The sequence below is a fragment of the Zea mays genome, chromosome 3, assembly GCF_902167145.1.
Source record: "Zea mays cultivar B73 chromosome 3, Zm-B73-REFERENCE-NAM-5.0, whole genome shotgun sequence".
Taxonomy (NCBI): domain Eukaryota; kingdom Viridiplantae; phylum Streptophyta; class Magnoliopsida; order Poales; family Poaceae; genus Zea; species Zea mays.
Window position 1 is genome coordinate 162485682 of NC_050098.1, and position 11998 is coordinate 162497679.

At 44.4% G+C, this 11998-nt stretch overlaps 1 protein-coding gene across 1 annotated transcript; it reads right to left on the bottom strand.

The window, feature by feature from the left end:
* Positions 1-407: 407 nt before the first annotated feature.
* Positions 408-6200, bottom strand: LOC103650845 (uncharacterized protein At4g15970). Its single transcript, XM_008676434.3, has 4 exons — positions 5966-6200; positions 2238-2443; positions 1145-1507; positions 408-1039 (listed from the first exon to the last, which is right to left on the bottom strand). The coding sequence occupies exons 1-4, from the start codon at positions 6198-6200 to the stop codon at positions 491-493; spliced, it is 1353 nt and encodes a 450-aa protein (XP_008674656.2). The 3' UTR covers positions 408-490.
* Between the last annotated feature and the right edge of the window lie 5798 nt (positions 6201-11998).

The following is an 11998-nucleotide window of genomic DNA, read 5'->3' on the forward strand; positions in this document are numbered from 1 at the left end:
ATACAAATAAACATGGTATATGCAAAATTAACATCATACCAATCATGAGAACTTATTGCATAATAATGATATACACATCGTAACGAGATCGTAGGTTCGAGAACCACTAAATTCGGAGTTACGGTTTAAGAGTTATGATTTTCTAAAGGTTTAGGTGTTTAATATAAGACCAGTGGAGTACATGATTTTAACCATAGGTTTCATAGTAATATAAGGTTACTAGATGCTAAACAATATTAATATGAATTTAATACAATTGGAATGGATCAAAAGGAGTTAAAATAAAGAAGTTATGAATTTATGAAGTTTTAGGGTTTAGTTTATATAAAATTCATTTTCTGATTTTAATTTATTAAATTTGTGATCCGGATTGGACTGCAGACACCATTTATGAATTCCCTAGGGTCTATTCTGCGAAATTTAGGACCTGGTTAGAATTTCTTTTGACTACGAGAGGACTTCTGCAAAAAAAGAGCTGGATAGTACCGCCTCACACAATTGATGCTGATGTAGTGCATTTCTCAGATTCATGTGTCCTTTTTCTTTTGTCCGGAGTCCCGCACTTGGCCGGATCCTTCCATATGAACTTCTGGCTCTTCTTCGCCTGCGGCGTCAGGCCCGTGTAATTCTTCCATTGACGCAGCACGTCCCTTAGATCGTGCAGCTTGTTCCCGAGCCCCACGCAGCAGTTGGCGTGCATGGTGCACGCCGCGGCCATGTCGATGTGGAAGATCCGGCAGAAGCTGCCGAAGCGCGCCGTGTCGAGGAACTGGACACGCGCGCCCAGGTCGCGGGCGAGCTCGTGCTTGATGTCGTTGAAGATGGCCTGCTCGTGGTTCGCCGGGAACCGCGCCCGCGCTGCGCGCCACCGCCGCAGCATCTCCACCGTCCGGCTCGTCGCCTTCACGTAGAAGAACCCCGTGTTGGGCCAGTTGTCCAGTCCGTCGGCGTCTCCGTAGAACACGTCGCTCGACGTCGTCATGTCCGCGAACACGCTGATGTGCCGGAACGGGTTGCGGAACCACACGATGTCCACGTCCTGCACGCCACATCTTGGACGGACAGTCGCCGCCGTGTCGTCAGCCCAGATCAGGAGGAAACTTGGGATTGTTCAACGATGATTGGTGGTGGTGCCGACGCGTACCGTGAAGAGGAAGTTGTAGCCGAGCTCCAGGATGCGCTGCAGCAGGGAGAGCTTGGTCCAGACGAGTTCAATGTAGGCCTCGCTCATGTAGTTGTTGGCGGAGCTGAGGTCTATGGTCTTCACCTCCAGGAGGTAGCAGTGTGGGTGCACGGCCCTGCAGTGGCTGAACGCCTTGGCGTCGACGGCGACGACGAGGACGTTGTTCAGGAGGTGGCCGATCCCTTCACCGGCCTGGAAACTCTCGCGGAAGAGGCCCAGCAGCGAGTCGGGACGCGCGAACGCTTCGTTCACCGACGTGATGATCACTGTCCTGTCGTCGGTGGCCACCTTGGGCAGCAGCCGGGCCAAATCTGCAAATTCAGACTAAGGGTATATATGCAGTTCATCAGTTTCGCCGTTCTGGCATTTGGGTGTTGCACGCGGCCGGAAAACACAACAAGATTTTTACACCCAAATAATTATGTATGCTTTCCTGAAATTGCAGCAATTTCTTCTTTTTTTTATCATATATTTTGACAAACACACACATAGCAACTGTAACCAATGAGTATGATACAAGTCGGTGTACGGTGTACCTGACATCTACACGAGAAACACAATTTGCCACGTTATACATTTGATGTAGAATAAAACCTCCGAGTATGCACTTTAGATTTCTTTTCCTACTAATAATGATATTTAAGGATATATTTGGAGACAGTATGTTACTGATGGTTAGTTAAAGATATATAGATCTAATCATTTAAGAGAGTTAGATGTTTAGATCTAAGGGATGTTTTAATGCAATAGAACTAATAGTTAGTGGTTAAAATTAGTTACAGACATTCAAACACCCTAGCTAATATTTAAGCTATTAGCTATTTTTATTAAATTAGCTACTAGTTAGCTAACTATTTACTAGCTATCTAATTCTACTATCAAATTTTTAGTCAGCTAACTATTCGTTCTAGTACATTCAAACATTCTCTAACCATCTGGTAAATACAAGCACCATATCTCTTCCTTATCACACAGTCATCAGAAAATGAAAGAAAAAAATGCTAGCAATATACATGACGGGAATTGAAGAAAAATGTTAGCACACAGATTTCACCTCGGCAGGATCTTGAGATGTGACACTATCTCCACGAGAAGCTACTTCAGTCTCAGTGTAATAGCTCTTCTCCAGCATGCGCGAGGACCTGCCGATGCTGGCGAGCGCAAACAAGATGAGCAGGGCAAAGACGGTTGCAAGCCACATCTCGAAGACAAAGAAGGCGATACGACGGAGATAGGCCTTCTGGAGTCCCATGACCTTGTCTGCGAAAGATGAAGTCGGAGAGGAGAGGTGAAATGGGTTTTCAAGTGAACAAGGGATATGAGACTGAACTTGAGGGTACATTTATAAGAGGATTTGTATGTATAATATTCGTTAATATACATCAAATAAATGTGGCCGATTTTACTTAGGTGCAGACAAAATTGTTAGTTTCACCCTTTTTAATTTAAGGTGGCAGCATGCCATCTATCTTTTAGATAGATACTACTACCTATAGTCATAGAAGTGCTGATATATTTTGGCATCTTTCGTGCATGTCTTTTCACCGATAACATGTCCTAGAATGCAATTTTGAAACCCTCTAAATTTATGATATTCTGCAAGTGGTTTTCGATACGGACCTGCGCAAATATTATGCATCTCTCCAAACTATAAAATTGGAAAGGTAGTGGGTGTTGGTGTTTATAGTTCTAGATATGACCAAATATTGTCCCAAATCCGTTCCTTTTTATTTGTCGTCTGTTAGAGCACCTCCAACAGACTCGCTAATCATCCATGGCTCGTAAAAAAACCACGTAAAAACCGGATCCAACCGTCTCGCCATCTTCCTCGCTTATCTATCTCCCTCGGTATCACGTTCATTTCCCTGGCTATCTTTGCCGAGGTGCTCCAACTCGCCATTTTGTGCCAGCTCGATCTCCTGCCCTCCCGCTCTCGCGCTTTTCCAATCTCGCGCCATCCAGGTCACGCAACTGTGTTGTGTATGTGCTTTTGTGCCCTCGCCGTCGTTTAGAGCCCGCCGCCTGCCATATTCTTCTCGCCGCTGCAATCTTCCATCTCAATGTTTCGGCTGTCGCGACCCATCGCATAGAGAGTGGAGAAACTGGGATTTGCACCGGATCTGCAAAGAGGACTTCACATTTTCTCCCAGGAAGGGGGAAGAAGACCAATGTCGCATGGATGGAGAAATCGCTGAATCCACCATCAGATCGATGCACCATCGGGTGATTCCTCTCACAATCGAAGATGGGATGCTAGAGGATGTGCGAAATGGAAGCCAATTCGATGGTGAGTTCTACTTTATTTCTGAATGAAAATTATTTAAGAAGTTGTTGAGTCTGTATTGCCATTGTGTTCATGTATTTAAAGGAACCTGATAATTTATAGCATTCCTTATTATAAATCTCTGGCTAGTAACTGCAACAGCGGCGCCATTTGTCTGTTAAAGTAAAGTAATTGGCGTGTGCACCTGCTTGAGCGTCAGGCAAGGAGTGGGCGAGGCACTTTTTTAGCTGGTGATGTGAGGTTTGCTGGTGGTAGCTGGAAGCGACAGGGAGACATTCCATGTCTTGAGATCTTCCCAAACAAACGCGCCAATTACACTGCTCCTTTGTGCTCTGTTTCCTATAGAGAAACTAATGGCGACATGCTTGCTTAGTCCTGCTTGATTAAGTGAAGTGTGTTATAAAGTTTTCTGTCAGCTCACTATTGTGCTTTTGATTGTAATAAGAAGTTTTCTTATTGGAGGTTAGTCTTGTTAGAAGTGTTCTGCATTATGCCACTAGTTTATGTTTAATCATATGATGTGATGGTATGTCTTTTTAGATGTTACTTTGTGCCAGTTTAATAAGGCATTGGTTCCTACCATAGATACCTGCAAACAATTGTATACATAATCTGAAACGTTCATGTATATAGAGTTGTCAAATGTGTATTACACTAATCTCATAGTCATATAATTTTATTTATCACAGGTGCTTTGTATATAGAGTTGTCGAAGCATGACATATAATTTTATTTATCACATGTGCTATGGATTCTGGGTATTACACTAATCTCCTAGTCGATGGTGTTCAAGAATCTCAAGCACCTCCTAGTGATGCAAGAGCAGCAGCCAAGAGTTGTTAGGGTAGAAGCAAAAATTGTAGAGATGACGAAGACATTCTTCTTATGTCAGCTTGGCTAAATGTGGGCATGGATCCTATTCAAGAAGTTGATCAAAGACATGGCACACTGTGGACAAGGATACATGATTATTTCAATGCACACCGACGACAAATTCTTCTCCAGCATCAGTTGCTGCCGCTATTGCCATAGATGCCCCTTTGGGAGGTGTTGACCATGAAGAACCATCAGGAAGACCCGACGGTAAGAAGGAGAAACAGAAACTCCGGCAACGTTCGACCATGGAAGCAGTAGACTATCTAATTGCAAAGAAGAAATAATCTGACATTGAGAAAGAATTCAAGAAAGAGGAGAGGTGCAACAAAGCCTTTGCTCTACAGGAACTCAAGAAGAAAGGCTCAAATTGGAGAAAGAAAAGTTTGCGTTTCAAAGACAGTTGGAAGAGGATAGAATTATTGATTTGGACCTGAGCAACATGAACTACAAGCAACAACAATATTATGAAGATCGTCAGAATGAGATGCTTGCAAGACGTCTGAATGTTTAGAGTTGTCTAGTTATAGTGTCCCTGATAATTTTTCTAGATTCTCTTTATTGCTTCCTTCCCATCATTATATTATTTGTGTTGCCTGGGAGAATATGGTGTTGAAGGTTGCTTCAGCTTATGCAAATCTGAAGGTTCCCTGCCTTAATACTCTTGTATTCGGTTGGTGCTCTCTCTACTCTATGTTTTTCCTTATTACCTAGCACATGCACCACCTAATGAATTGTTCAGTAAGTCATGGACTAAAGGCACGAAGGCAATACAATGCAAGGAGTTCTACTTTATTTACAAATAAACTACAGTGTGCCGCAAATAAACATTACTTTAATAAATTGACTACAAAGAAGACAACATTAATTAATATTGTATAAATCAGGATGGTGTTGCCACAAGTGCTCGATCAGGTCTGCCTTAAGCTCATAATGTGTTTCCTTGTTCTTGATATTTTTGTAATTCTGAATGAAAGCAGCAAGTTCAGGTACATCATTATGTGAAACTGACACCCTTTCTCCCATGTCGTCGTAGTTGCAAACATATTGTCCCATATCGTCGAAGTTGTGAAAAATTTGTCCCTCATACTCATCCCGCTCGTCTCCAACAATCATATTATGCATTGTAATGCACGCCATCATAATATCATGGAGTGTGTCTTCATCCCACAAACGAGCCAGACCACGAACTGTAGCAAAGCGAGATTGTAGAACCCCAAATGCCCTTTCAACATCCTTTCGACACGCTTCCTACGCCTTTGCAAAATATATATTTTTCTTATTGTCTTGTGTCTCTGGAATGGTCTTAACAAAAGTTGCCCAAGATGGATATATACCATCTACTAGATAATAACCCATTTAATAATCATGGCCATTGATGTTATAGTTGACTTATGGACCTTCTCCCTCAGCAAGTCTTGTAAATAATGGAGATCTTTGAAGCACATTTATGTCATTGTGTGAACCTGGCATGCCAAACAATGCATGCCATATCCAGAGATCTTTAGATGCAACTGCTTCGAGTATAATTGTAGACTCCTTTTTATGTCCTCTATACATCCCATGCCATGTAGTAGGACAATTTTTCCAGCTCCAATGCATACAATCTATGGACCCAAGCATACCAGGAAAACCTCTGCTTGCTCCAATTGCAAGCAACCTAGCAGTATCATGTTCAGTAGGTAATCTCATGTACTCTGGTCCAAAAACCTCAACAACATCAACTACAAACTTTCTCAAAGCTTCTAGAGTGGTACTCTCACCAATACGAATGTACTCATCCAAAGCATCAGCCGGAACTCCATAAGCTAACACACGAAAAGCCTCAATGACCTTCTGTAGACAAGATAGTCCTAACATACCGGTTGCATTCCTTTTTTGCACAAAATAGTTGTCATGTTCCTCAACAACATTCATTGTGCAAAGGAATACATGTCGCCTCATACGAAACCTAGGTGATGACACAGTTATAAAATTAGCAATAATATAATGATGTAACATAAATATTGGATGATAAATATATAAATCATGTGAACCTTCGTATGAAAGTCTTTGATTTGAACGTAGGATTATCTGAGAAATAGTCTTTGTAAAGAAGAGCATGGTGTAATAGTCTTTCATGTTCCACTACCTCATGTCCCACAATAGAACCAATTCGACCCGGATGATTAACCAAATCCTCAACGATTATGTGCGCATCATCAAAAATTATTTCATTCTCATCATCCGAAGAAGAGGGGTCAATCACTTCATTCATTACAAACTAATTGATTTCATCATTTGAATCCATATCGTTGCCTCTGAGGCTCTATGTGCACCGCTTCTATCGTCGAACTCACAGGCGTCCTGACATCCAACTCCACGACGACAACAACTTCCAGGCGGTGGACCACTGATGCACCTGGCAATCAATTCCGAGGTGCCCAATTGCTATGGCTAGCAGGTGGTTTGAACGTGACGGTGCCCAAGTCCTATGCCTGGATGAGCGGTGAGCCGTTGATATATGTTGTGTGCGTTGGGGCGGCCAAGTGCCAAGTCCTTGCGCCACTTCCGTCGGATATGGCAGGTGAAACTTCATTCGCAAAAAAAGAAACATACTGTAACACCCCGAATTTTGGAGTTGAATTTTTTTTCTTTCCCTTTCAATCACCAAATTCGGGCGTTACCCTTTTCTTTTTTCCCCTCGCTAAGCCTTGATCTTTTCCAAAGTTATAGCGAGATTCGGCTTGAGATCTTGTGTAAAGCAAAAACCCTAGAAATACTTTCTTTTGTTTGCTGCACCATGCCGAACCATGCATTTGTTTTGATTGCGTGAAACTGTGAAACCATTCATCTAGAAAATAGATTTTAAAAGGGAAAACATTTTCTTTTTTTTCTCTTCCCCCCTCCTCCCCTTGCGGCCCAGCCAGGCGCGCGGCCCAGCCACGTCAGCCCCCCCTTCCCTTCATGGGCCGGCTCGGTGGCCCAGCCGCCCCCTCCCCCGCGCGGTCCAGCCGGCGGCCCAGCTCCCCCCCGCTCCCCGCGCGTGGAACGCGCGGCGGTTGGAACCGCCGCCGCCTCCCACCCGTGGGCCCCGCCTGTCATCCCTCTCCCCTCCCCAAAATCTCTCCGTCTCTCTCCCTCGCGCATGATCCCCACCCCCGCCCGCGCAGCCCCCTACCCGTCTGGCGCCACCCTCGCCCCTCCCCGCGCGGTAAGCCCCTCCCCCTCTCTTCCCCGCCTTCCCCCTCCCCTCCCCGGCTTGGGCGCGACACGGCGTCCCGCCCCGGCTCGGCGCGGCCCCCCTCCCTCCCTCCTTCCCCCCCCCCCCCCCGCGCTCGCCGGCCATGGCGGCCCGCCCTCGGCGCGCGGCCTCGTGCCCGCGGCCCGGCCTAGGCGGCTCGCCGGCGCGGCGCGCCCGCTTCGTCCCCGGCGCGGCTCGGCCTCGGCGCGGCCGCGGCGCCTGCGCCCGCCCCTCTCCCCTCCCCTGCGTCCCGGCCATGGTGCGGCCATGGCGCGCCCGGCGCGGCGCCCTCCCGCAGCGCGGCGTCTCGGCCCCGCCCTGCCCCGGCGCGCTCGCCGGCGCGGCCCTCCCCTCTCCCGCGCGACGCGGCGCCCTGCGCGCGCCCTCGGCTCGGCCCGCGTCCCGGCGCAGCCCTGTCCTGACCATGGCGCTCGGCCCCTCCCGCGGCGTAGCGCGCTCGCCCCGCCCAGCCCCGCCGTGCCCGTCCCGACCATGGCGAATGCAATATCGTATGTCATATCTTATGCATATTTGACTTATCTGCTCTCTTGTATGGTGTACTGTTTATTTCTAATTCGAATGGATGGATGTATATATGTTTGTGCTCGCATAGAGAACGATCTGGTTGAGGAGCCCGAAGAACTCGCAGGAGAAGCCCCTGAGCAGCAGTCGGTTGGTGGAGGCAAGTGTCCTCTGACCCATTATGTCTCATTTACTTTATAATTCACTACCCCGCATACTATGAACAACCTAAGGATTGACTAGCTTTCTATTTACCTGGTCCTTGATTACCTTTTGGGCTACTATGGTTAGATTCATGCTATTGCTTTACTTTAATCAATGAACATGATGTGAACACTTATGATACGATGTTGTCATTATGATTATGATGTTGGACTGGTGATACTTTAGGGGGCTCGAGCGGTTTCTCGAGTGCCTCTCCGTAAGGACCTGTTCGTTGGATGACCGCCCGGGAAAACAGTGCAACCATGAGGGTGGAATGGGATGCCCTTAGCTGAATAATTAGAGGAACCGGGGTGTAGTTCGCTTAGTCGTCGTGCCGTTAATGGGGCTCGGTGTATGCGGCTCGCTCTGCCAAGTTTGGGTTCGCCCCTTGGGGAGGAGTGCGGTGCATTTAGGAAACCTAACGGGCGGCTACAGCCCTGGGGAATCTTTGTAAAGGCTACGTAGTGATACCATGCTGGGTCACCTTGGTAGTGATCAACTGATCTCCGGGCAGAAAGGGAATCACGGCTTGTGGGTAAAGTGCGCAACCTCTGCAGAGTGTTTGAAAACTGATATATCAGCCGTGCTCGCGGTTATGAGCGGCCAAGGGAGCTCCAGTGATTAGTGGTACTTGATCAGAGGTGTTCGGATTGCAAGTGGCAATGAGATTGATGGTTCTTGGTATTGACTCTGGTAATGGTAAGTGTTGGGGGTATGCTTCATAGCCGAAGATCCTAAAGAAAGAGAACACCTTTAGAAGATCCTCTCAGGAGCAAGCGCCGAAGCTACTACCTATAGAGCTTCGGCATAATGACAGATCTCGAGACGAAGGGCCGCACCGACTTAAAGATGGATTGACTTAAAGTCCCATGATGTTTTGTGTCATTATTGTAGTCGATTGTAAAGGACATAAATGTAATTTTACACAGGCTGCACCCAACAGTACCCTGACACTGTTCACGGAATCTTGTAATCGCTATCACATTGCGCTGGAATTATTGCTTTCTGCCAAGACAAAGGTATAAATGTATCTAAATACTATGTTTTAATATTTGAGTTCATATAATAAAATATGTGAATAATGTAATCCATATTCGGTATGTCTTTCTGTAATGTCTCATGTTTTATATTTTATTTCATATTGTCTCTTAAGACTGATCACGAAGGTATGACCTTCGTGATATTTTTGCTCATGGCCTTCGTCCGAAGCTCATTAAATCCTTGGGGAGATAATGCTTCAGCGGACGAAGGACATTAATATTTAACATTTTATGTCGCCTTGTTCTTAATTCATAGCATTTGAGAACAAGTCCCCAACAGTAAGTGGTACTCTTTCCGTTTGGAAAGGAGTACGTTTGGGTTAATAACGTGGGTTAATTCTAAAACTTGGCTTTCTCTACTAGTAATAATAATCTGACCAACTAAAAGCAACTGCTTGACTTATCCCCACATAAAGCTAGCCCACTACAGCCAAACATGATACTTGCTGAGTATGTTGATGTGTACTCACCCTTGCTCTACACACCAACCCCTCCCCCCCAGGTTGTCATCATTGCAACCACTGCTCAGGAGAAGATGAAGCCGTGGAAGGAGACTTTCAAGAGTTCCAAGATTACGACGAGTTCTAGGCGTGGGTTAGCGGCAACCCCCAGTCGGCTGCCTATGAAGGCCGCGTTTATCTATGTTTCATTTTCGCACTTTGATTATTGTAAAGACTATGTGGATGTCTCAGACGTATGATGTAATCGACTATTATTCCCCTTTTATGTTAATATTTGAGCACTGTATGATGATGTCCAGTTATGTAACTGCTGTGTACGTGAATTGTTGATCCTGGCACGTACATGGTTCGCATTCGGTTTGCCTTCTAAAACTGGGTGTGACACATACGCAGTGGGTAGTTGAGATTTTACATGTCATCATATATATTTAGAGAGTTTGTTGGATACACCCACCCATTGACAACTTATCTATCTTTTTTACAGCCCTCAATACTTCATATTTAGCTAGTATTATACCTAATCTGTTGGAGGTGCTCTTAGCACAAAGTTGAACTGCATGATTTCAGATACATAAAAGCGGAGGTAGTACATTTTTGGTGAAAAGGAGAAATATTTTTCAATCCGTTCGTTTGTAACTATTGGCACAACAGCCGCTCAACTCTTTACATGGTAAGGAAATATACAATGATTATTCTCAGCAAAGAAAAACCAAATAATTTTGAGCATGTTTCAATTGAAAAATAATATTATTTCTTCCTTGGGCAAAAAGGTACTCTCAATACCATCTTCTATTTACAAGTAATAACCTCGGTAATAACCTTTAGGTCTATTTGGTAGACCTCCCATCAGCTCTATCGTGGACACATCTCTTGTTCATGCACCTTTAGTTTCTTGCTCAATGCTTTCAATCAAATTATCACATGATGTTGCTATATCAATCTTAAAAATGTGGTTAGTAGCATCATTGGTTTTACTAGACAAGAGTTTATAAGCAATAGCAAGATTACCATGATTAACTTTAACATGTGTGTAGTCTTCTTTTGTACTTTGAGCTCTTTTAGGGATGTTTTGAGCTCCATGAGATTGAACGATATAGTTTTGTTTTATTCTTTAAGATCATCATCTTTTTTGGCTATGTCATATTTAGCAAGTAGAGACTTATTCTCGCGTAGTTTCTCATTTTTGCATATTGTCTTCCTAATGATGTATGTGTATCCACAAGCAAGGAAACTAATTCATGGTAAGTTGGTGTGGTAAATTCTTCTTTGCTATCACTATCACTCTATCATCATCACCTTGTACCTTTCGACCACCTTTGGCCATAAGGCATAGGTGTGTAGATGATGTTGGTGGTGATGATGAGGAGAAGAAAATCCAATAGCAAGCACGACCACCTTATCTTCTCTATTACCACTTTTGCATGAAGACGAGCCGTTTGAAGAATCAATGTTGATGATCCAATTACCAACAATATAGTTCTTTCCACCCTTCTTGTGGAATTGTCTCTTCTTGCCTTTTCTTCTCTTGAAGGCTTTATTTTTCTCATCATCACTTGTGTCATCTTTTAGGACCTTAAACTTGTTTTTCTTAGGCTTGAAGCATTGGTGAGAAAGATGACTAAGTTCATCACAGTTATAGTAATCCATCTATGAGATGTGCTTTTTATTGCTACTTTCTTGAATCACATTTGATGCCTTCTTTGTTGAGCTTTTTAGCATCTTTATTGTCTTCCTCGTCGTTAGTGCTAGTTTCACATCATCAACCTCATCATCACTTGAGCTCTCAAGTTTTTTTGGTTATTGCTTTGTGTTTCTTCTCGTGATTTGAGAACCAAGTCCTTGTTTTAAGAAGAGTCGTCTTGAGCGTTGATGTGCATGTATATCTCATGAGCGTTGATCTTTCTCAAGATTTGAATTCGTGTAGTGGTATATAGATTAACTCGGTGGAGCATAGTGACAAAGTGCCCATTTTGTCAATTTAGAGGACACTTGGATTTTTCTTACAATGTCTGGTTGTGTCAGTTGTGTGAGTACGAACCCATTAACCTCTTCTACATGGACATTCAAGCATGAGTACATGTTATAAGAATTTTCATGAGAAATATTTTCAAACTAATTTCTTCATGATTAAGTTGTAGTGTTCCTCACGCTCACCCTTTGTCTCCTCATGGAGTGTGCATATATACAATCAAATAGCATAGATGTCTT